Source organism: Micromys minutus, assembly GCF_963924665.1.
Source record: "Micromys minutus genome assembly, chromosome: 6".
NCBI classification, from domain to species: Eukaryota; Metazoa; Chordata; class Mammalia; order Rodentia; family Muridae; genus Micromys; species Micromys minutus.
In genome coordinates this window covers 41,205,618-41,231,798 of record NC_137975.1, presented here as the reverse complement: position 1 = coordinate 41,231,798, position 26,181 = coordinate 41,205,618, and the positions used below count along the sequence as shown (strand labels likewise).

The 26,181-nt window shown below is 39.1% G+C and overlaps 1 protein-coding gene across 1 annotated transcript in view; it reads left to right on the top strand.

The window, feature by feature from the left end:
- GPR158 (G protein-coupled receptor 158) overlaps window positions 1–26,181 on the top strand; it is a gene marked incomplete at both ends in the record, with an annotated part of 357,084 nt that overhangs the window by 225,610 nt on the left and 105,293 nt on the right. The window contains one exon of the mRNA XM_080917650.1: window positions 14,110–14,178. Coding sequence (XP_080773776.1) covers window positions 14,110–14,178 — 69 coding nt within the window. The remainder of the gene's footprint in view (window positions 1–14,109; window positions 14,179–26,181) is intronic.

The window sequence follows — 26,181 nt, the reverse complement described above, 5'->3', positions numbered from 1 at the left end:
TGCATGTACTTTACGCTTATTGTAACTAGTACGTTTTCAATGCATACTGTCAAGCCCTTGAAAAAAATCAAGTACTGACTAAAAAACATATTCACATGGTTTCATGTAAAATTTATTTTAATGTCTGAAAAAACAGTACTGACAAAAATGCATAATTTTAAGCAAAAAATGTTTAAAATCTGTACATTTATCTTTGTTTTGCAAAATAAAGTCGTTTAAAAAAAACAAATAAATGTATGAATGGATTTCTTTAATAAAGCCAATTCATTTTATTTAAAATCTATAAGTGTATGTTTGAGACACACTTCAATAAAATATTGTATTATTGAATTGGTAAAAATGACTATTTGTCATGAATCATGAAACAGAATTTGAATACAAGCACGGTTGGAAAATAAGTTTTTGACTTCTTGAATATGAGGTGCCTCCAGAAAGGTGATTGAATATAAATTTAGAGATTCAGAAAGCAGTTGTGGCTGAAGATATATATTTTAAGCAATTGGTTTGGCACATGTTAAAAAGCTTCAAGCTTCTAGAACACCAGTTTAACTCATTGATATTTAAAGATAGTAGGTCTGAGAGGAGACTCAGAAGCACTCTCCCACCTGAGCCTGTGGGTGAGTCCCCACTCTCTCTCCACTAACTTTCTGGGGAGAGCCCACCAGGGACTCTCCGAGTGCAGGTTTTGCAGTGCTGCTTGGGAACAGACTGTTCCAGCCTCCCTCTATGCCCAGAGCCAGAACTGGCCCACTGCCATCAGGACTCACAGCCTGCCCACAGAGAACTAAACACCCAGGAGCAATCTTCATCCTGAGCCCACAGGTCCACAGGTCCACAGGTCCACAGGCACTCAGGAGAGACAAGCTTCAGTCAGAGACAACAAGATCAACAAGCATCACAGATAACAAGATGGCAAGACACAAGCACAGGAACATAAGCAAGAGAAACAAGACAACCTGGCAGCATCAGAACCCAGTTCTCCTGCCACAGCAAGTAGTGGATATCGCAACACACCAGAAAAACAAGATTTGGACTTAAAACCATACCTATGTTGATGATGGAGGACTTTGAGAAGCACATGAATAACTCCCTTAAAGAAATACTGGAAAATCAGGAGAACACAGGTAAATAAGTAGAAGCCCTTAATTTCAGAGGAAGCACAAAAATCACTTAAAGAGCTACAGGAAAACGTAATCAAACAGGGGAAGGAATTGAACAAAACCACCCAGGTTCTTAAAACAAAAATAGAAACAATAAAGAAATCACAAAAGGAAACAACTCTGGAGATAGAAAACCTAGGAAAGAGATCAGGAGTCTTAGTCACAAGCATCACTAACAGAATACAAGAGATGAAAGAGAGAATAGCAGGGGCAGAAGATACTATAGAAACATTGGCACAACAGTCATAGAAAAAAATATTCTAATCCAAAACATCCAGGAAATCAAGGATACAATGAAAAGACCAAACCTAAGGATTAATGTAATAAAATTGAATACCCAGAAATGAACCGACACACCTATGGTCACTTGATCTTTGACAAAGGAGCTAAGAACATTCAACAGAAAAAGTATAGGCTCTTCAACAAATGGTGTTAGTTCAACTGATAATCAGCATGCAAAAGACTGCAAATCGATCCATTCTTACCTCCTTGTACAAAGCTCAAGTCCAAGAGGATCAAAAAACTCCACATAAAACCAGGTACACTGAATATAATAGAACAGAAAGTGGGGAAAGGCTGAGAACACATAGGCATAGAAAAAAATTTCATGAACAGAAATTTCCAATGGCTTATTCAAGAATTCAAGAATCAATAAATGAGACCTCTGAAAATTCCAAAGCTTCTGTAAGGCAAAGGACACTTTAAGTAGGATAAAATGGCAACTAACAGATTTGGAAAAGATTTTTACAAATACTACATCTGATAGAGAACCAATATTCAATTTATACAAAGAACTCAAGAAGTTAGACACCAGAGAATAAAATAACCCTATTAAAATGGGGTACAGAGCTAAACAAAGAATTCTCAACTGAGAAATATCTCATGGCTGAGAAGCACCTTTAAAAATGTTCAACATCCTTAGTCATCAGAGTAATGCAAATCAAAACAACCATGAGAATTCCTTCTCATACCAGTCAGAATAGCTAAGATCAAAAATTCAGGTGACAACAGATTCTGGCAAGGATGTAGAGAAAGAATATTCCTCCATTGCTGGTAGGACTGCAAGGGTACAACCACTCTGGAAATCAGTTTGTCAGTTCCTCAGAAAATTAGACATAGTACTTACTATCTGAGGACCCAGCCTTACCATTCCTGGGCATATACCAAAAAGACACTTCAGCATATAACAAGAACACATGCTCCACCATGTTCACCACAGCCTTACTTATACTATTCAGAAGTTGGAAAGAACCCAGATGTTCTTCAACAGAGGAATGGATTCAGAAATTGTTGTACATTTATACAAGGGAGTACTACTCAGGTATTACAAATAATGACTTCATGAAATTCCTAAGCAAGTGGATGGAACTAGGGGTTGTCATCCTGAGTGAGGTAACCCAGTCACAAAAGAATGGTATGCACTCACTGATAAGCAGATACTTAAAAAAGTTCAGGATAACCAAGAAACAATTCATAGATCTTTTGAAGCACAAAGAGAAGGAAGGGCAGAATGTGGATACCTCAGTCCTTCTTAGAAGGGAGAACAAAACACAAATGGGAGGAAATACAGGGACAAATCGAGGAGCAGGGATTGAAGAAAAGTTCATTCAGAGACTACCTCCTCTGGGGATCTATTTCATACACCGCCACCAAACCCAGTCACTACTGCTGATGTCAAGATGTGCTTACTGGCAGGAGCCTGATATGGCTGGCTCTTCAGAGGCTCTGCCAGAGTCATACTTATGTGACATGATGCTTGCAGCTAACCATCAGACTGAGTGAGGAACCCCAATGGAGGATCCAGAGAAAGGACTGAAGGAGCTGAAATGGTTTACAACCGAATGGGAAGAACAATATTATCAATGAACCAATTCCTCCAGAGTTTTCAGGGATTAAAACACCAACCAATGAGTACAACTGGAGAGACCCATGGCTCCAGTTGCATATGTAGCAGAGGATAACATTTTTATGACATCAATGGGAAAAGAGACCTTTGGTCCAATGAAGTCTTGCTTTCCCTGTGTAGGGGAATGCCAAGGCCCTGAGGTGGGAGAGGGTATTTGGGAGAGAGAGCACCTTCATGGAAGCAAGGGGAGGAAGAGGGTTATGGGAGTGGGAAAGAAAGGTGATAACATTTGAAATGTAAATACAGAAAATATCCAATATAATAAGTATGTCTTAAGAATTTATTACACTGGTTGAATTTTTGGATACTTTTTTTGTTTGTTTCATAATATTAATTAAATAATTCTCTACTGTTAAATCTCTCTATCATCAAAGTTTTATATATACTCAATAATTTCAGTTGTGTCTTTTGTATTCATACTCAGATCCTAATGCATTAAACAGTGTATCTTAAAGAAAATTATCCATCACAGAGAAGAAAGAAACCAATTAAAACATCTATCAGCTAGTATGACCTTTTTGAATTTTGTATGTAAGGGTTAGCACTTATTATCCACTTAAATCTTATGAATTAATTATTTGAAATCTTTCCTGAGCCACATTCATGAAGTAAGATATAAAATTGTAAAATACCAAGATAATTATTTAATCACAAAGTTTGCTGAAAGGCATAAGGATGGGTATAGAAGAATTAAATGAAAGAAGTGGTTGAAATTTACATGAAAAATGTAAAGAAGACATAGATAATTAATTGACCAATAATTTACTAGTTTTTATTCCATACTACTTTTTATCTAGTCTTTTGGCAAACATCTTCAAGTTTTTTGTTCCTATTTAGAGGGACAAACAAATTATATAATGCTCATTTTGTTCGTAATGCTCCAAAGTGTGAGGTAAGTCAGAATCCAACTTGCTACCATCAGAAATATGTAAACTCTTTTTAGAACTGTGTTTTAAATTCCTGTCTTCATTCTCTTTGCAGTAGAAGTATATTGGGCTCCCCATACCCATTACCACAATATTTTTGTGGCTCACCAGTCAGCTGCAAAATCACAATGACTGTTCTTAAGTTTCTCCAGTGCTTGGTTCTTCTTGTAGGTAAAGATCATCTATTCCATCTCATGAAACCATTTTTTGTTTTTTTTCCATCAAAATAGTCATCATATTTCTATTGATTTATTTGTAAATGTCTTGTCAGAATAAAAAAAAAAAAAAAACGTGTTCCATGCATTACATATATTAAATAAGAAGCATTCTTCCCAATGTCAAGGAAACAATGCACATTTTCCCACCCCATTGTTCCAGACACTGCACACACTTCTGTGTGCTGCAAAAGACTGGGTGTGAGACAAACTTAGCAGTTCTGACAAGTTCTACCCCAAATTCAAGTTTACTTCCCGCTGATGACTACTGTCCAATCAACTGCTGATGATTTGTGCACATTAACATTTGAAAACAGTACCTTAACAAAATTCTAAACACAGTAAATTTCAAAACAATATACTGTGAGATTAAACAGAAATCACTGAAATTGGTGTGTTCACGGTGGTATGGCCCTACACTAGATTAAATAGAAATCAATATTTGTTACTTAGATATTTTGCTGCTTGCTGATCAAGTTAAATTAAGCAAAAATTTGTGAAATCTCTTGACTTTTCTAATAGAAAGTAAATTTATGTCTTTAAAAGTAGATATCAAACTGAGTATAAACAGATTTCATCTCAATAGAGCAAGAAATAATATTTTCCAAAATCAGTTTGTGTCTTAATGCATTTTTTGAGGATTTTATAATCTTTTTATATTTTAATTCGGTTTTCATTGGGATATTTTCTTCATTAGTTTATTTATTCAGTTTATGTCCCAACTGCAGCCCCCTCTTCTATCTCCTCCCATTTCCTCTCTCAAAAGCCCTTTCCCTCTTATCCCCACCTTTTTCCCTCAGAGAAGTTAAAGTCTGCCATGGGTACCAACCTACTTTGGCACATCAAGATACAGCAGAACTAAGTACATCTTCTCCCGCTGAGGCCAGACAAGGCAGGCACCAGAGTCAGAGGCAGCCCCGGCTCCAATTATTAGGGACCCACATGAAGACCAAGCTGCACATCTTCCACAAATTGTAGGGGGCCTAGGTCCCCCCTGTTCATGCTCATTGTTTGTTGATTTAGTCCCTGTGAGCCCCCATGGGCTCAGGTTAGTTGACTGTAGGTTTTGTGGTCTCCTTGACTTTTCTGCCTCTTTTAATCTTATTCCCACCTCTCCAACAAGGTTCCTGTAACTCTGCCTAATGTTTGCCTGTGGATCTCTGCAACTGTTTCTATCAGCTGCTGGATGGAGCCTCCCAGGACACTGATATGCTAGGTTCCTGTCTGCACACACAACAGAGTATCATTCATGGTGTCAAAGGTTGGCTCTCTTTTATGAGATGGGTCTCAAGTCAAGTCAGTCATTGGTTGACCAATACCTCAGTCTCTGCTCCATCTTTATCCCTGAGCATCCTGTAGGTAGGATAAATTTTAGGTTGCAGATTTTGTGAGTGGATTGATGTCCCCCTCTATCTTCTGAAAGTTCTGCCTGGCTACAGGAGGTGTCAACTTCAGCCTTCATAACCCTAGCTGCTAGGAGTCTCAGCTAGCATCACCACCACAGACTCCAGGGATCCTCCACTGCTCCAGGTCTCTGGCTTGTTCCAGAGATGCTTCCTATTAATTTCTGTTCTTTCTCCTAGGCCCCTTCTGCTCCTTCCCCACACATAATCCCTGTCCCATTCTCTCTCCACAGTCTCCCTGCTCACCCCCTCTCCAACCCAATTCCCTTGTTCCATTCACCTCCAGTATTTATTTTATTTCCCCTTCTAAGTGAGTGTCAAGCATCCATCTTACAGCCATAAGAATGGTTAAGACCCAAAGCTCAAATGAGAGCACATACTGGCAAGGGAGACACTCCTCCATTGTTGGTGGGAGTGCAAACTTGTACAGACACTTTGGAAATCACTTTGACAGTTTCCCAGAAAATTGGTTATAGTTTCCCACCATAACACAAAGACATTGTTCACATATGTTCATAACAGCTTTGTTTATAATGGCCTGGAACTAGAAACAACCTAGATGCCCCTCACTGAAGAATCCATAAATAGAATGTGGTACATCTACACAATGAAGTCCCATTCATCTATTAAAAACACAGACACCATTAAATGTGCAGGCAAATGAATGGAACCATAAAAGATCATCCTGAGTGAGATAACCCGTATCCTGAAAGACATGCATTAGGTATGTACTCCCATGCAAGTGGATATTAGTCATAGAGTACAGAATAACCGTACTTTAATCCACGGACCCAAAGAAACTAAGTAAGAAAGAGGGGCCATTAGAGAATGCTTGAATCTCACTCAGAAAAAAATATATTTTTTAAAGGAATAATTTGTTGTTTCAACAATCTACTTTTTATTTATAAAAGTATTCATTCATCTCAGTGGCATTTAATGAAACACATAAAACTAAACTCACAGTAAGTGTATTTTGGGGATTTTTGTATCTTCTTTCTTAAGGATGTACAAGAAGCTATCTGAAGAAATATGGCCTTGTGTTCAGCCTTAATTTCACTCCTGTCTGCTTCCTGGCCATGTTAAGAATTTATCTCAATTTCATGAAATATGTTACTATGTTTAGTAATTTCAAAACAAGGATGGTAGGAGATGGAAGATTACAAATAGACCACAGAGTTGTAGCTAAAGGCTTGCCAGTGAGTATGTTTAAGACATAGTCCTTAGTTGAGAAACACATTCAGGCAACATCTTAGCAAGAAAGAGGGACAGCCACGAGAAACCTGACTTGGGTTTTATCAGACACCAGTGGCTGGCTTTGCCAGAAGCTCGAAGGTTAGGGTTAGACTTGAAGATTAGTCAGCATGTTCACCCCCTCGCATCTGGGTTCTGCTTCTCTGCAACAATCAGATGTGCTTGGAGCACACTCGAAATGTTGACTTGATTTGAAACACAGCAAAGCGAATTGTTAAACATCTCAGTTAACTCTACAAAATAATAATGCCTGCAAAAAGTTTCTGCCCAGAAATAGGTAGTAAATCAGGATTGATAATGTGGGGCCCACAATTTCTAGCTTCATTGAGTATGAAAATAATTTACTTTTTCCATTAATTTATTCATTCACTTTTACATCTCAGTCACAGACCCTTACCTTCCTGTGCCCTGCCACCCCCCAGCCCTTCCTGCTTCCCTTCTCCCCTTCTCTGAAGAAGAGAGAATTTATTTTTTTACTCTTCATTTAGTGTACTTTGGTGTTTTAAATGTTATTAAACTAAGTGTATATTGTGTACTTTCAGATAAATTTTTTAAAAGTAAGTTTTAATTTCACCAGAAGCGATCATGTCATATGATCCAAACTCAGAAGTTAAACATCTGGCTTAGTGTCACAAAGCCAATAAACAACCAATGTTGTCATTCCAAACTAATTAGATATGACACCTGTCTACAACACTTAGATTTCTCTGAATTACCCATGTTTTACTTCTGGAGTATCTTTCTTAGTTCTCATTCTGTTTTTTTACCCTTTTTATTGCTGATTTTTTTTTTCTGAAAGAGAAAGTTGATTTTAACAGATTAAATTTATTACAAGTATCTCTGCATTTGTTGAGATTTCAGCATTTTATTGCAGAGATTCTTACTATAATTGAACTTTCCGAGTTTTCTCAAGCAGGGCAGTCTATTTTCGCCCATTTATAAAATATAAGCTTATTAAACAATAACTTCCTCCAAATTGCCAGTGTTAAGTATTGCCTTCACATCGTACTGGAGACTTATTGACACCATTGTGTCAAATGCTCCTCAAGTGTCACTGAAAGGAAGTCTTTCAACTGTGGCTATAGAAACAGAAGAGTTAGAAGAAAAGGTCAGCTCACGAGTCTGTTCTGTATCTAAGTCACATCATAAATGAGAGATTTGTGGGTTATTAGTTTCTCTCCAAGTCCCATTCTGATTCATCCTTTGGAATATATAATTCTATTGTTACCTCAGAGTTTACTCATAGATCGTGAAATTGAGCTATTTAAAAACATTTTCTTTCTCAGAGGTTTCTTTTGTAATATAAGGAAAGTTTAAATATTGCAAGGTTAAAGAGATTGGCAATTATCAGAAATAGCTACATTGTGTTAGCAAAATGTGTGTTATTTCCCTAGAGGCTAAAACTTTAAAATATGAAATGAAATCGAGTTAGTCCCATGGAGCCAGGGAAATAATAACAAGCCTTTTAAATTATTTTTAAAACACGACCTTCAGCATTCCTGTTCTTCTATCACTCTAATGGCTTGGGCATCCTTGGGGGTGTTGTATAAGGATAAATCTGCCTCTGAAAACTGCAAGCATTGGGTCATGTGCCTCTACACTTTGCATACTAGGATGATCGGAGTTGGAAGCTGGTTTTAACGGAATTTGATAGAATTAGTAGAATATCATTTTCTTTTATCTACAGGTTCAAAGTTGTCATTTAGTTTTCATGATTTATATTTGAGGGTTTGAGAACTGGAAAACAAATCCATGGTGAGAATGGAAGAAGGTTAATAAGCCCCATTCAGCGTTTTACAATCATGCTTATTAATATTAGTTATCAAAAGGGTTCTATTTAAACAATTTGCAGATTGTAGCTCATAATCATAGAATTTTATAAGGACTGAGATAATAGACTTTAGTTTTTCTTTAATTACTAAAAAGCTTATGATTCAGAAGTTGCTGACTGTATCCCCTTAAATGAAAAGAAATATTTCTAGATAAGTTCTCTTACCTCCAAATACCATCTTTGCTGTCAGGTTAGAATGAATCCTCTGGACCAATGGCGATGTGGCATTGTTATCCACTGTGTGATGGGCTGCATTCAGAGCTATCCTGGCCTATGCACAGCCCGTGAGTCACGGCTTGTACACACCTACGAATCTGAACCTTTTTGTATGTAAGTGCACATGTGTGCTGGCTAGGTGTTTTATATAAATAGCATCATGCCATATATTGCTGACTATCTTTCAAAGGTGTATTCTTTACACTGCATTTCCTGTTTCATAACTCTAGTTAAAATTAGATCTATCCCACTACTTTTATCTCAAGCAAACTGCTCAGAAGGTGAATGTTGTCCTTGTCCCCTGTGACCTTATTTATTGTCTCTGTCATCAGTTGTCATGGTTCAGTTTTTCTCTTCCAGCACCTAGCATCTCTTCTCTCATGTCTCTTCCACTTAACCAGTGAATTGCTCATAGTAATTGTATATGAATCCTTGGTACCACATGTAAAGCACGGATTTTTACATTTATAAGTTTTAGTACCAGCAAGGCAATGGCGAAGGTGATAGGATATTTTAGATCACATGCAATGCCTCTTTACCCCGAGGAACCACTTCTTGTGTTTGGCTCATTCTATTTGAGTTTGAAGCCAGATCTAGCACAGGATATTTTTTCATTAATTTATTTAATCACTTTACAACCTGACCACTGCCTTCCCACCTGGTCCCCAGTCTTCCATCCATTCCTCTCCTATTCTCGTCTGAGAGGTGGAACCTACCCCAGGTGTCCCCCACCCTGACACATCAAATCTCTGCAGGGCTAGGAATATCCTCTCCCCCTGAGACCAAATAAAGTAGATATTTTGAATAGAAAACATGCATATTTAGGCTATATTTTCCAGTTGAAGATGGAGCCACTTGTCTGAGTTCCAATTCTAGGAACTTGTTTGAACTGGAATTCTAGGTTTCACTGCTTAGTCAGAATGGAGGCTAAGCAAAGAGATACATGCATCTCGGATGTAAAGTGTAAGGAAAAAGGGAGTTGTTTAAATACACACAAACACACCTGACTGCTACTATCATACTGTTTTATAATGGCTGAAAGACAGACATACAGTTCAGTGCTCATAAAATAATCAGAAGGCATTGAGAAAGGAAGAAGTCCCCCACACCACATCATCATCACATACTGAACGAAGGACTTCTGGGTTCCCTATCACTGCGCTCTTGGATCCTCTGGTGTAATTTTGAACTTTACTTTTTTATTACAGTTTGTGTATTGTTTTAAAATTTTATACATACATATGTGCACGTGTGTGTGTGTGTGTGTGTGTGTGTGTGTGTTCACATAACTGCAGATGTCCCTAGAGTCCAGAAAAGGTGACAGACCTCTTAGAGGTAGAACTATAGATGATTGTGAACTGCTTGACATGGTCACTGGGACTCAAACCCAAGTCCCCTGCAAGAACAGTATATGCTCTTAACAACTGTGCTATCTCTCCAGTCTCTTCCATAGTCATTTTCCATTTCAAACCTAAAAAATATTGTTGCCATCAAAATATAACTAGAGTTTTCAAATTTATCAACTATGGACTGCTATATACCTTAAAAACTAGATATACAGTTATGTGACCCAAGTCTAATGCTAGCCATTTTATCAACTTTATGTTTAAAACGTACTGAGTTTAATAAGGTTAAAATACCAATTTTTATGGGTAAGGCCATTGAAATTCACTGTTGCCTACTGAAATAGCTATTTAAGAATTCACAGTAAGGGAAACAACTGTGAAGCCTATTGTTTATTTTTTGCTGTTCTCTCCAGTTCCTTTTTCTGTTACTTTGTCAACATTGAACAGACAATTTTATAAGAAGCTTTACATAATGGTTTGGAGTCTGAGTCTTAGCGTCACATTAAATAATTAGACTATAATCTATAAAAGCATCTATAAGTAGGTATGCTTCGCAAATGTAAATTTCTGTTTTAGAAATGTTATTAGCCTACACTCAAATACTGCTCATAGAAATTTCCTTTTTATCAAAACATCTACTAGGTAAAACAATGATTCATAGCGAAAAGCCACATAGAGGCGGAAGATGTTACGGGGGTACAAAGACTGCCTGGCAAATGTAGGCCTAGGGCTCCATTCTCAGCACCACAGAGAGAGAAATGAGGAAAAGCCACTCAAATGCTCATTTCTGTCCACCATTCTGAAACTCTATGTATGTGTTCATTAGAAGGATGAAATAGCACAGTTCTGTGTGGCTGACACAATGGAGGGTTTAGAAGAGGAATTTGAATTTTCTTTTCCCCGCTCTCCAGGTTTTAGATCACTTTCAAAAGAACACACCTTTCTGTCATAGTTTGGATGCCTAGCATACTTTTGTGGTTGCAAAATTAATCTTCTTGCTTCACGTAACTTCCTGATATGTAAGACATCTGCATGCAGGTAATGTGCATGCATGTTTTAAATTAAATATAATAAAACAGTGATTCCTGAGTGACTGTCTTGACACTTTAGCTCATTAAACCCAAATTTATTGTTATAAGCTGAAATTGACTTAGTATTTTATTTCTTGCTTCAATCTTACTTTGCTATTTTGCAGATTGTTTAAAGAAATTGCCACGCTCCCTTCTAGTGGGCAAAGAGACACCTTGGTGTTGTTGTTGGTTTTGGTCAGGGGCAGAACCGTTGGCAGGCCTTCTTTCATTCTAGCTTGATACCTGGCTTGGTGGCCAAATCTCTTTTATGCCTAGGACTCATACAAATCAAATAAAATCAAGTCCAGGCAGTGCAGAATAGGAGGACGTACTGGACTTCCACCCTTGCCACCCACAGAACTGCCCTCCAGTGCACAACACAAGTGGGACAGACACCTGCTCTCTGACATACAGCTTGTGCACTGAAGATAGAGAACAAGCATGTCCAGCCTGCAGCTGGAGCCACCACAATGTGCAAGTGTGTGGTGGTCAGTTGGGAGAGAGGTGTAGCAGCTTGGGTATCATGGAGAGAGAGGGGACTGGAGACTCAAGGGTGAAGAGCAATAGACTGTTGTGAGTGGCCAGCCCTGCCACCTGGGGCCACAGGGTGGTCCCAGCCTGAGATGCTGCCCAGGGCCGTCTCTATGTCCATGGTTATGCAGTAGCAATGTTCAGTGTCAGTGTCCCTGGTTCATATTACTACTAGAGAACACAGTAGTGGGGCAGCCACTGGGGACCACCTGGGGACCACCTGGTTGTCTAAGGGTTATGCATAATTGGTCTTACTCCTCACTGGGTATGGCACTCCGGAGAGCTAGTCCCATTTTTCACCTCTGGCTGAGTTGAAGGATCTAGTTCTGCCATGCGCTTGGGAGAGTAGACCGTGAACTTTGCCTTGACAGCACATCAGAGCTGACCCTGGTGATGGGAGTGAGTCAGCCCTGAGGATGAAAATGAGAGAGAGCAGACCCTACACCTTGCCCAGGAAGACAGTAGACCTGTCTCTCAGGGCAGTGATATGGGTGAGCCCTGCCAGGCTTGAGTGTGGGAGAGCTGAGCCGGCTGTTTGCCTTGCCATGGGGTGTCATGGGCATAGAGGTGATGCTCTGCCTGCCCCTTACCAGCTGCAGCTGATAGTAGAGCAGACCCCCGATAGCACATCAGAGCCAGTCCTGCTGATGAGGGTGAAGCTGAGCCAGTCTTGAGGATGAGAGCGAGGGAAAGAAAGCTGTGCCTGCCATTTGTCTGCCATGAGGTAGCATGGGTACGGGGTAATACCTTGCCACCTGCAGGAATCAGGAAAACTGGCTTTGAAGGTATGAAAGCAGACGTTCTAGACGTGCCCCGTCACTGGCTGTGGCTTTCAGAGGAGTCGGCCCTGCACCTCACCTGGGCAGCACAGTGCAGCTGGCCCTAATGCTAAAGGCGTGGACGAGCCAACCACGGGGTTGTGAGTGCAGGAGAGCTGTCCCAGCCCCTCACTGGTTGCAGCATCTTGAAGAGTGGGACCAGAACCTTGACTGGGAGGCACAGGGGAGCTGGTTCTGGAAATATGGATGCAGTTGAGCCAGCCTCGAGGGCATGAGAGCAGGAGAGGCAGCCCGGAGTCCCTCTGATGGTGGAACTGAGTGGCCTAACCAGAGCAGTGCTGGAGAACTGCCCACAGCGATGCAGATAAGGAGGAACCTTTGGGCTGACCACCTCTGCCATCACCTAGACCCAGGTCCAAGGGCTCTGAACTCTATATCATCTGCACAAGGCTGGGATGCATGAAAGGGCCAGTCCTGCTGTTCCAAAGCTGCAGGATCTCCATGGCAGTGGGCGACAGCAGGATAACTGGGAGGAATCCAGATGAGAATTGATAGTGTCACAGACACCAGAGACCTTGAACCAGACTGATGACTCATTGCATTGAACGTTTGCAAGTGAAGCTGTGTGGGCAGAGGAATATCGTGTAGGACACACTGTGATATATTATAACTTCCAAAATGAGATGTTGTCTATGCTCTGTTGGTATTGTTGTTTTCTTGATTGTGTGTGTTTCTTATTTTGGGGGAAGTTTGCAAGTGTGAAGGGTGGAGCTGAGGGGAAGGGGAGCTGATTGGGACTGGGGTACATGATGTGAAACTCACAGAAAATCAATAAAAATATTTCTGAAAAGATGTTCTAAGGCTTATACACTCATGCTTAGAAACTAAATATTAGGAGGTTTACTTGCAAGAAACTTAGTCTTTTGGACTTTGTAGGATAAACAGCACTTAAGGTGAGGAACATTTTATATGAATATGATTCATATTGCTTACACAACTAAGCTGTGTTATAGAGATTATATTACAACATTGAGATTATAGGTCTTTATACAGCTCACACACTGAGACTTTGTTTAACCATCCAAAGTGATCCAGCAGATGTCTATAAAATGGCTTAGTGCACTAGTGGCTTATGTCTTAGAAATAGAGAAAAGATTTGTGTTGGTTACAATTTCTCACATTATAGGAATTTTCTAGGTATTGTTCTTGGCTTCTCAGATGACTCAGTATCTCAAGTTGTGGAGAATGAAATTATGTGAAGTCTCCAATGCCATTCTCAGGCCTGTCACCCCTTTATAATCAGATGCCCCTCATCTGTCAGCTGTTCACGCACCTGACCACGAGCTAGATTTTATTTATTCACATAATTTCTCCAAGAAGAATGCTGTTCTCAGGAATAAAGCATTGTTACACTAGCATAAATCCCTTTTACCTGGAAATTAAGTTAACAATGACATTCTCAATTTGTCTTTTAGAGCATCAGGGCATCTGGCCTCATCCTGTTGGAAACAATACTCTTTGGTTCTCTGCTCCTATACTTTCCGGTAAGTGATGTCCTGCTGTTTGTAAAACTAGTCACCCGTTTTGATCCATATTTCTTATGAATAGCATATTAACAAAAAGTTGATAGAATTTTAAATCTGACTCATACAATTTCAGTGACCTTAGATACTGATGAATCACTTTTAAATCTTGTAGTTTTTTTTTTTTTTCCTAGCAAATTAACTGTACTTTTCTTCTTAATTTTTGGGGAAAGTCAAATTATAAAGAAAAATAAACTCAATGAAATAAATGTATATATATATTATTGCTCTTAATAATTATGGCAGACTCATTTTATCACAGTAATACTGTGCTTGTGATAGTAAAGGCCAGTTACTAATCAAGTTCAACCACTGGTGTTTGGGAGTTATCAGGGATAAGCACAGGGGTGATTTTTGGGAATGCTTTTCCTTACTTACAGAAGCTTCTGGTTTACAGGAAGACATAAGTCAGTAAAGATTCCTGTGACACAGTATGACAGACTCAGGGCATTTTGACATAGGGGCACTTAGGAAAGACTCTTAACCAAATACAGGGAAGAGGATATCAAATAGAGCACCCAAGATCTGAAAGCAGAGCTGCATTGGAGAAAAAGGCAGGGTTGGCCTCACATCATGCTCTTTTCTTCTTGTTCTTAGTGCAGTCGCCTCTCAGGTTTCTCTGTGATTCGTCTCTCTCACCATAATAGCCAAGTGTCTTGGGTTTCCATCCACAGAGTGTTTCTTAATGACAGTGTTACTGGCTATCTAATCTAGCAACACAGTTTGAAATACTACTGCTTATATGTTAATGGACACATCATCTGTAACTCCAAACATGACTGTTTCCCTGAACTCCAAATTCCTGTTCAATTGCTTACTATCTCCTCCTCTGGAATTACAAGAAAATTTCCCAGCTGAGGTTCTAATGTTTCTTAAAATCTAGTTTCTTCACTCTCCACCCAAGGTTACTTGATCTTTTTAGTTACTGGGGTCAAAAACCCTGCAAGTGGCACTTGACACCTCTTCTCTCATGTTAGCCAGCAGTCATTCTTTGAAAATACAGCAGCAATGCAACTACTCACAAGCTTGTTGACTGTTAAAACATTGATCATTGTGGGATTATTGCAACAATCAGATAGATGGCTTTCTTAACTTCTGCCCTTTACACTGTACTTTTAAACATTAGCCACTTTTAACACTAGAGTTAGGTTAGACATCTTACCCTTCTCAAAATTTGTAAAATGAACCCCAGTAAAAGCAAAATCCTTACAATAAATTAGAAAGCCAAATGTACTATGGGTTATGCTCTCTTCGTTACCTCTCCTGTCAGTCAGCTTAGATCAGGTGTTTTTGGTTGATTTAGGTTTGGAATTACATTTTATATTCTCTTTAAAGATCCAAATGTATCCAGATATAATTTCTGCGGTAATCAGAATGCACCTCCCAGATTTGTATTTTAGTACACGCTCTCTCGGGGGACAGCACTGGGAGGTGGAACTTTCTGTCCAAAAGACTGTGCTCTAATTCTTAGATTAGAGCAGTTATAAAAAGAGCTAAATGGAGAAGATGTTATTTCTTCTGCCCTTCTGTCTTCTACTTCTGGAAATTTTGTTGTTTTGATAAAGCACCATTATCAAAACAACTTGGGGAGGAAAGAGCTTTATTCATTTATACTTGTACACCACAGTCTGTCATGGAAGGAAGTCAAGGCAGGAACCTAGAAGCAAGAATTCATATGAAAGCCATGGAAGAGTGTTGTTTACTGACTTGTTCTTAATGTTTTGTTCAGGTTGCTTTCTTAAACTGTCCAGAACCATCATTCTAGGAATGGTACCTAGGGAAGGCCCACATGGAACTGGGCTCTCTCGCAATACAAGTAATAAAGAAAAGGTCCAAAAGACTTACCTATCAGCCAACCAAGGATGGCATTTCTCAGTTGAGGCTCTTTTTCCCAAATGACTCTAGTGTGTGTCAAGTTGACACAGTACTAGATAGCAGATCTACCATATTTCTTTACAAATCACCCAGTCTCGGGTGTTTTATCATAGTCTCTCAAAAGAATTTAGAAAGTCAGATTTTATTTTCCCACAGAAATAATCTCCATTAATGTTTCCAATTCACACATAAAGAAAATTAATAAAGAACTAATGTAGGGTTTAAAGACCGGTTATTTCTCATTTGTTGTATTTTGCTTCTATAAGTGATATGCTTTGCACCCTAATATATAATCTCCACCATTAGAACCATAGAACCAGGCAAGTATTTGAACAGAATCACAGAATGGCCTAATAAGAAATGAAAGATTTAAAAAGACCCGAGTAATCTGAAGATGCTACTCTAGTCGCTCTCCTGTTGCAGTGGCTTCCAGAGTCTACTTAGCAGGAAGACAGTAAGAGCAGTGGCTCATTTATTGCTTGCTTTTAATGTCAATAACTAGGCAAAAGCCCTTGAAATGTCAGTCTGTGGTGTGAAAGTTTGGATCCTTTTTACTGAGAAGATGTGTACTTATTTAGGTGGACATACTTCTGAGCACCACCTATAATCTCTAGAAGAATTGTAAAGTCTGTTTTAGAGAAGAAATGCTATAGGAAATAGAACAGTTGAAATAACAATGGTTAAATACTGCACAGTTGTTTGAGATGCTTTAACTGAGTAAAACCCAAATCTGAAAGTCATTTTATAGCATTAGATACAGATAGAAAGGCGAGACACTTGATAGTTAAAAATATGAAGACAAGACTTCTCCATAACAACCACAAGAAGGGAGATTTATCATGAAAACTTTCTTCACCAGCATGGCTCACCCTGCTGGCTTCATCCTGGCTGCCTATTTTACCTTTTATAACCTTGTTCTGTTTGCAACTCTCTAAGATCCAATTTATGTCCTATATCTCCATCCTTGAGTTAGTGTCTATCCTAATTTGCTTTCTGTTATTGTGATGAAACATTGACCAACAGTGTGTTGGGAATGAAATGGTTTGTTTGGCTTACAGATTACAGGCTGTCATTGAGGGAAGCCTGTTTACTGGCTTACTTCCTATGAGCTGTATAGCTACTCTTCTTCTACAGCTCAGAGCCACACAGGAATAGTGCCACTGAATAGTGCTCTATGCCCGCCTACATCAACTCACAATCAAGACAATGCCCTCATAGACTTGCCTTCATACCAGTCTGAAGAGGCAATTTTTCAACCAAGGTTTTCTTTTTCCAGGTGTGTCAAGTTAATAACTGAAGGGAACTATGACATCGTCCATGTTCTAAAGACAGAAGGGGTCTAATCATTTAAGATGGGTTAAACTAAGGTGTATAGAGTAAGAGTCTTGAGTCAGTGGTTATTAAAATACGTTATTCATAAAGCATAGAGAGGAGAATCATTTTACTGTACACAATAGATCAAGAAATGCTATTTTGGTGATTGATAGTGAAGTTCTTTATGGGAGTGTATGCATGTTTGGATGTACATGTACGGAACAGTATTGACCAGGATAATCTTGTTACTGAAGCAGGACGACTTGAGTTGCTTAGAATGTGCAGAAAAGAGGTTTACAACATTAAGATAGAGTTTTTCTGGTATTGAATTAAATGTTAAAATAATCAGAAAAATGAAATGCAAATTTAAAGTCCCTTATCTAAAAGGGAAAAAGTGCTTCAGGTATCATAGTATTCTGGAATATTGTGAGAGACTGTACCAATCTAACATCATTAATCTGAAAATCAAACACCTTCAAGGCTCTGAATTCAGAAAGTTTGGCCTGGGGGTATTCAGACTGTGTAGTGAACAGGTCAAATTGTCATAAATGTGATGGAAACTCCCCTGCTTTTAAGTACCTTTTGCACTCTGACCTCCTGCTGTGATTATAACAGAACTGTTCATGAAATTCGCTGAGAATTCAAGAGAGCCTTTAAAGTACACCTAGATAAAATAGACTGTTTTTAGGACTGGCTTCTTCTACTGAAGGAGACTGGGCTGCGCCCTGCTCTTCTGTGTTATGCAAGGGACTTTTTATTCTCTCAGTGCTGCATATTGTTGTTCAGATTTGCAAGAATTAAGGTTATTTTTTGCCATTTCTAAGCAATCTTGGACTACAGATGATTTCATAACAATGCTTACATTGGGAAGTCCAAATTAGACAGTATCATCATTGTGCAGACGAGGACAAACCGAAATCTGACTAAAGTTAGCATTGTTATAATTGGTAGCTCGGGCTGCTGCCTTTGAAGCCTTTTCTTACAGATTCTCAAAAGAATCTCATGGTTTGAAGCCCACACACTATGAGCAAATGATTTATCACCCATGATCACTTAAATACTTTTGTGTAGCTTATAAAAGAAATAAACAGACTTTTAGGGGAAAAACAACTACAGTTTATGTTTCTTTTTAAATTGCACCAAAAGGCATTCTCAATTTAAAACATTTATTTGAAATGTAAGCCTAGAAGTTTGTTTTGTTTTGACTAATGTAACCATTTCCGTTGATAGTAGCTTCTTATCCTGTGGGTTCCTTAATTGGTTTATGATCCACAAAGGACACAAATACATGTGTCAATATGATACATATTTTAAGCTTCCCAATCTTATATAGAAGAATGATAAAATATTTGGACTTGAAGATAAATATGATACACTTTAGTATTTGTTCAAATTCTTGATTTTTCAAATGAAAGAGAGACTGAGAGATGTTCCCATGCATACAACCTTCCCAGCTGCTAAATGACAAGGCTAAGAAAAGAACTCTTTCTCAGCTTTCTACCAATCCCTTCATTAGTGATAACAAGGTACCGAAACAACATCTTCAAGATGTGGGGAGGTTTATGTGTCCTTCTTGCTCAGTCAGCAAACCTTTCTTACTCATCTTCTGGAAATGGAAGATACAAAGGATATTGAGTTTTGATAGTTAATTGTTTGGCTTAATACTCAATGTCAAACTCCTTACAAGTATGAATGAACCAATGCTACATCCCCCAAACTTCAGGGACAGACCTGACTTGGGTGGGCAGGGACAGATACATGCTCAGGAATCTACAAGCACAGAAGGAAGCAGAGGTTTGGTAGACTGGGCTATCTGCTGGGGAAACAAAAACACACCCAGAAATCTAATGGTTATTATATAGAATAGAATTGAAAGCTGGTGTTATTGTGTACAAATGAACTAGGAGCCAGGGCTTATTGTATGCAGCCAAATCAAGGAGACAGCTTTAGCTAATATCTGGAGGAGCACTCTCTGTAGAGGAAAAGTCTTTATGCCTTAAACATCTTGGGGGAGGATATTTCTGTGGACATTTTCTGCATACAGTGTCTAGTCCGACTTGGTTTCCTGAGGAAGACTTTGAAATTTCTTCTACCTCAAGGCCAATGACATCACCATGCCTATGTCAACAGCACACAACTACTCACATGGAACATCTTCCTCTCTGTACAGACCATAGAGATGGATCATCTAAAGCAGCTGATTCTCAATTGTTTCTCCCCAAAAGTGGCAGTTTTCAGGTCACTCTCATGTCAGTGGGTTTAAAGGGCATAGAACCTACACCAGTCAAGAGATCATTTCCACTAGGATAATCACAAACTGAACTAAACTTTGGTTTGTTCTGGAACTCTGAATAGAGAAAGATGCGCAGAGCATGTGACAGCCACATGCAGAGGAAAACAAGAAGACATTGCTCTCAGCACTTGACAGGAAGGAACAAAGAAGACAACAGCCATACTTTTTATATAATTCCATCATTTGTTCATAAGAATGTTTCAGAATAAGATTATCCTTTGTTTCCTAGTCTTGGGTCCAGACTCTTCTGTGATGGTTTCTGGTTCTGGGTCTGTACAGGGAAGAATGGTAGCAATCCAGTTCTGAAACAGTCACTTCCACCGTGATGAACACAGGGTAAATATTCTCACATTATAGATGGGCTAGTGCTCGTTTAGTTTTCATTTTGTTTACTCTGAGTATTTCCTATGTGATCACAGGGTATTTTGATCATCTCCACTCTCACTTGAGGTACTTTCTTTCAGTTTAGTGTTTTTAAGCTGATTCAGAACCCATCTCATGTGAGGCCTTCAGATCCATTTAGATTGACATCTTTCATTTAATGTCAACTTGCCATAAATCAGAATCACTTGAGTAGAGAGCCTCACCTGAAGAATGTCCTGATTGTTTTGATTGAGAGGGGACCCACCCAAACTGTTCTTGTCACCTTCTGGTAGTATCACAGATAAAAAGAGTATGTCAGAAAGAAGATTACTTTCAGCCCTTGAACTTTCATCTTGCCACTAATTGCTGCTGCTGCTGGTCCCTCCTTCACTAATAGCAGAACAAATCAGTATTCCCAATGTTGCATCATGGATGTGGGACCTGTGGCTCTCCAAGAAATCTTCCAGGCTTCTGGTGCCAGATTTGGCACCATGGAGACACCCTGTTTTGTGGAGTGGGTAGCTATGGGGTGTCACCATCAGTGACAATCAGATATCATGGTTCTCCTCTGATTACTGAGACACCCAGCCTCAAATATCGAGCAGCACTGGATTCTCAGCCTCTTGACTGTTCTTTAGCTGTTGTTACTGCTTTAGAACTGACAATGCATTCTAATTACATATTTATGTTATTGTATATGAAGAACCCATAATTTATAATATTATAATATATTATATAATTTTGTTACACATATATTTTCCCAAGAAAATAAGAAAAAGCAATGGGGAAAAGAAAGGGGGTCATTATGAAAGGCAAAGTAACTTAAAAGCATATATGGGTTTAGGAGTCTTCTCACTTCTCAAACCCCAGACTCATTCAGTAGCACAGACTGAAGTATGAAGAGCAAGTATCATCTGAGCTCTGGACTTCTCCCCTGGAGGCAGTCTGAATGATCTCATGCAAAAACTTATTTTTCTTTTTCTCTTCAAGCTTTAATTTTTTTAAAACTTAATCTAACTTTTGACTTATTCACTTTACATCCCACTCACTGCCTGCCTCCCAGTGAACCCCTACCATAATTCTCTACCCCTTCTCCTCTCTGTGTATCCCCCCACCCTAGCACTTCAACACCTGCCAGACCTCTCCCACTGAGGCCAGACAAGGCAGCCCAGATAGAAGCATACGTCCCATAGACAGATAGACCTTCTCCAGCTGTTCCTTTTGTTCCCCTCCATAGGCTGACTCTAAGAGCAGAAGAGGTGGTGTCAGATACACAGAAATGCAGTTTCATTTATCCACTTGGCTTGTGCTCGTGTCTCTGTACAATGCACAGAGAAATCAGACATGGGAGCAGGTACCAACATGCAAGGGTGCAGAGCCACCAGCTATGTGTTTTATAACTGGTGGCTAATGATATGGGTCTTGGATGGGTTAGAAATTAGCCATCCACCACTGCGATCTTTTAATTGAAAGAGTCCATAAGCCGAAAGTGCCTCAAACAACTGAAATTTGGAACCTTTACTTTTTAGTGAAAAATGACAGTATTACAATCTTAGATAGGACAAACATGAATTTGACTATATTACCTGAAATTAACACCTTTGGGGTTTTGTAAAATATAGTAATTACCACAGCTAGAATAATATGAGTGAAAATGCGAAGAAGAGGGTTTAAATAACCTCTTTGCCTCAAATTCTCATTGCTTCAAATACAATGCAAAGAATAAGTTTCTTCTAATGAAGAGGCTCAAAAAAAAAAAAAAAAAAAAAAAAAAAAAAAAAAAAAAAAGAGGAAAAACAGAGCAAGAGATAACACTATGCCAGAAACGAAAGAGTAGATGAAAGAAATGAAAATAAAATCAGGACTCTCACACTGTTGTAGAAGGGCAAGAAACGGCTCAAGCAGAATAAAGCAAATTGAGAGTAGAGGTGACATGTGGCCTGGAGAGAAACACCACAGAAAACAGACGAGGGAAGTCGTGCAGTTCAGGGGACTCCTAGACACAGAGGAAGTACAGATACAGGAAAATGGCGTTCTGAAGAAGAGAAAAAGTCATCTAAAAACTATCAATGTTAATTCTGAGTATTTCAGGAATAAACAAAGTTAGACCACCTAGGAGATAGTGTCACGGAGTTGGAGAGATTCTATTCGTGTTTGATAAGCACATTGGTATATGCTTTGGTTTACCCTTCTCTGTCAGTGTCTGGGAATATGCCTAGGAGGGTAATGGTTTTATTATACAGCATTACTGTGTTTAATTTTTAAACTATTAAGCTGTTTTTAAAAGTGAGTACACCATTTTATATCCCCACCAGCAACACTTCAATTTACCCACACCCTCAGCAACCCTTCTCAGTTTCCACTCTTTTGAAAGGTAAGAACTATTTCGGTGGAAGAAAAACATGGTCCTCAGAGCACATCTAGGACCTAGCCATTTTCATGGCCTCATTATTATCCTCATCTGAATCTCCTTCATCAAGATTAGGTTGTCACAGTAAGCCTCTAACTAGCATCACTATTTGTACTATTGGCTTTTTAGACTCTCTTTTAAATGCAGAAGCTGGAATCTCTTGTTCACACCCAGGACACATAGTGTTCCTGTAGCTCAAAACCTATCACACCACCTCCCTACTCTATTATGGTTCCCAGTGTTTTGTTCTCTGAGCCCTTTGTTGATGTAGTTTTAGCGTAAAACTTGCTCCTCTTCTTCCTGTCTATCATGTCCTGTCAGAATCCACACAAACCTTACCGAAGCTTCTTAAATAAAGTCTAAAAATTAGTTATTTTGGAACAAACAAGAAAAGATTAAGTTGAAAAATTGTGATACAGAAAGGATAAACCAGAACTACTGTAGAGAGTCTGAAGTTGGATCAAATTGACAGAAGCAGGGACAGTACATAAGAGAATTTGACAATTAGATAGTTTCTGTTCAAAAAGAAGAAATGGGGTCTGCAGCAGGGTTTCAGTTCTGGTGTAGAGTGGCATTTTAGCTGTTACTAAGGAGTCATGAGAAAACAAAGAATCTGTTCACAATTCACTCTCTATAGTCTGTAGATTAAGACTTTTGCTCATATGTGATACATGGCAAGGATACTTTCTGTTCTCTGTGTGTCTATATGTCTGTCTGTCTGTCTCTTTCTCTGTCTTTCTCTCTCCCTCTCTCTGACAGAAGTGCATTTTGATTTTTCCTGTGCTGAACCAATATGTATAAGTTACTTTCCATTACCGAAGTCTAATACATTATTTTTAATTAATGTAAAGCTTAATTTAGATTTCAGGATTATCTATCTTATGTTAGTATATGATTTTAGAGAATTTTAACTGTCTCTAGGAAATAGTCTCTTAGTTGTCAGATCCTTATACAGGATCGTCTCTGTGGACTTAATATAGACAATGTGATGTAAGCACCATGAAACACTTAGCAATGTTTGAGGGACAGTTAAGAAAAATAACTGTAAACAAAATCAACATGAGGCTCTGGTAAATGGTTTCTTATTCAATAATATTGGTGTAAATAAAAAAGCTAAAAACATTTTGGCTGACTTATGTTTGTAAATATGTAGCTTATAAATGATTACAAATGGCCTTTAACAACATTTAAGATGCCACTTTTTAAAAGTTCAATTCCACAGTAAGTGACAAGGTCGACAAAAATGTTTCTAAATTGTCACAAATCAGTAAAGTAGATGTGCTATTTAGGGAATACTGGAAAAGAGAAAGTACAAAGACATAATATGTCCATAAATTTACATTGCAAAACCCAACCTCAGAAGATAAAGTAAACCTCGGAGCCAGGTAAAGTGGCCAAGGAAAGATTTGGCAGATAGGCGCCTGTCTCAGCGTTTGATTGCTGTGAAGAGACACCATGACTGTGGCTGTTCTTATAAAGGAAACATTTAGTTTGGGGCTGGCTTACAGTTTCAGAGGTTTAGTCCATTATCATCCTGGTAGGAAGCATGGCAGTGTGCAGGCTGACATGGTGCTGCAGGAGCTGTGAGTTCTACATCTTCATCTGAAGACAGCAGAAGGAGACTCTGTGCTACTCTGGGCATAGCTTGAGTATATGAGACAACTTCCATAATGACACACTTCTTCCATCACAGGCACACCTACTCCAACTAGGCCACTTCTCCTAAAAGTGCAATTTCCTATGGGCCAAGCATTCAAGCACAAGAGTCTATGGGGTTCATACCTATTTAGACTGCCACAACCCTTCAGAAGAGCCAAGAGAACTCCTGGGGTAAAGAATGTATCTAGAAGTACCTCTACTTATAAGCTGATTTCAGTTACAATGAGTTGTAATACATGAAAGGTTATTTAGGTTACAATTTGTAGGAAAACTCTGATAATTAAGGTCAAAAACTACCATTGACCAGATAGCCTTTTGGGGCTTGGCACATAATAGGAGAATTATTAGTGGAGCTTCTCCTTCTCTGACCTAATCTGGAAAATTCTAAGCCCACACACATGCCTCAGCCTTAACTGAAGAATGCCGTGTAGCCTCAGTTAGATTATAGGATCAATTTCCTTTTTCCTGATAAAAACCTGTTCAGGCAGTACTTGAGTTTCCTGAAATGCTTCCCCATGCTAATGAGGCAATACAAGTACCCTAAACCCTAAACCCCTCTGTTATCTGTCTAACCTGGATATTCATTTCTCCAGTCCCCCAAAACTTTATAGGTCTTGAATCATCCCAATTAAAGTTGATCTGCGTACTGATGCTGGTCCCTATCTTGCCAGTCACTATATGTACTCACAGGGCTTCCTCCACCCCCGCTGGTCATTTCTGCTCCTCCTACCCTCGTGGATTGTATCAGCCAATGATCCATGAGAGTTGGGGGATGCACACAATTTCTGGGACAAGAGACATGAGAATAGGTTTCAGGGAAGTATAACCATTACTGTTAGATATTTAGAGACAAAATATAAGTAATCCAACAGAGGAGCTGCTAGTGCTTATATGTGTGTAATCTCTGTGATGTTCCCATCGTTAAGTGGCAAAGGTCATGTGCCATCTCTAGGCTTAGGGACTGCTATGGTCTGAATGAGTCTGTCTCTTCAACCTGTTAGGGTGTAGAGCCTTTCTCTAAGTGATTAGGTCACAAGACTGAGTTTTTATGAGTGTAGTTGGTACCCTTAAAAAATCATCCTCAAAATGATCCTGCACACCTTTTGCTCTATGAGGTTGAAGTCGGAAGGCTATCTACAGTTAGGCAGCCGATTGCTGTCTAAGTTATATATGTGGAAAATATGATACCAAAAGGAGACTACTTTACCTGATAGTGTCATTCTTAAACTGAGAGGGAAATAAGGGTAACATAAATTTATTGTATCCCAGTGAATAGTTGATCCTCTATTTCTCAATTGCTTTGTCCTTAGAAAGATGGATTAGCTGCTTTAATAATGATGAAATCTAGATAAACAGGATCCAGAGAGAGAGAGAGAGAGAGAGAGAGAGAGAGAGAGAGAGAGAGAGAGAGAGAGAGAGAGAGAGAGAAGACTTGAACTGATAGGCAAGTCACCTGACTGATTGAAAGTATATACTGAAATTCAAAAAGGGGAGAGGTCAGTCCCTGTTGTTGCTGGCTCATCTCCCAAGATGTGGTGTGAGACTGGTCACTACATTCCAGTGTTAAGATGACCCTGATGGGAGCAAGGCAAATGGCCAGTTGATTGACAGAGTGACTTAAGGGGAGGGTTGGAAGTCACAGATATGTTAGGTTAACTGTCCATCAATTCTTATCCAGCCCCATCCAGACAAGGCCATCAAGGCCCCTGGCTTCTTTAGAAGCCACCACAGTAATATTTACTCCATTACTTTGGTTATTAATGCATAAAGCAAACACTGAGTGATTTCTGAGATGTGTGGACATAAATCCTTAGCATAAAAGCTGGACTGGTCTGTGACATGAGCTCATGTAGAATTTTAAGAAAACCTTTTCCTACTGTCAAAAGCTCTGGTGGCTCTTGATAGGATACAAGAATGTATTAGAACTTTTTTCTCTTTTTCTTCACTTGGTGACCTTTGATTTTCTCGTCCCCCTTGATTCTTCTACACTGTTTAGTGTAGTAGTGACTGCAGACTGTAAGAACTGAACATTGAAAACTCTCTTGCTTTA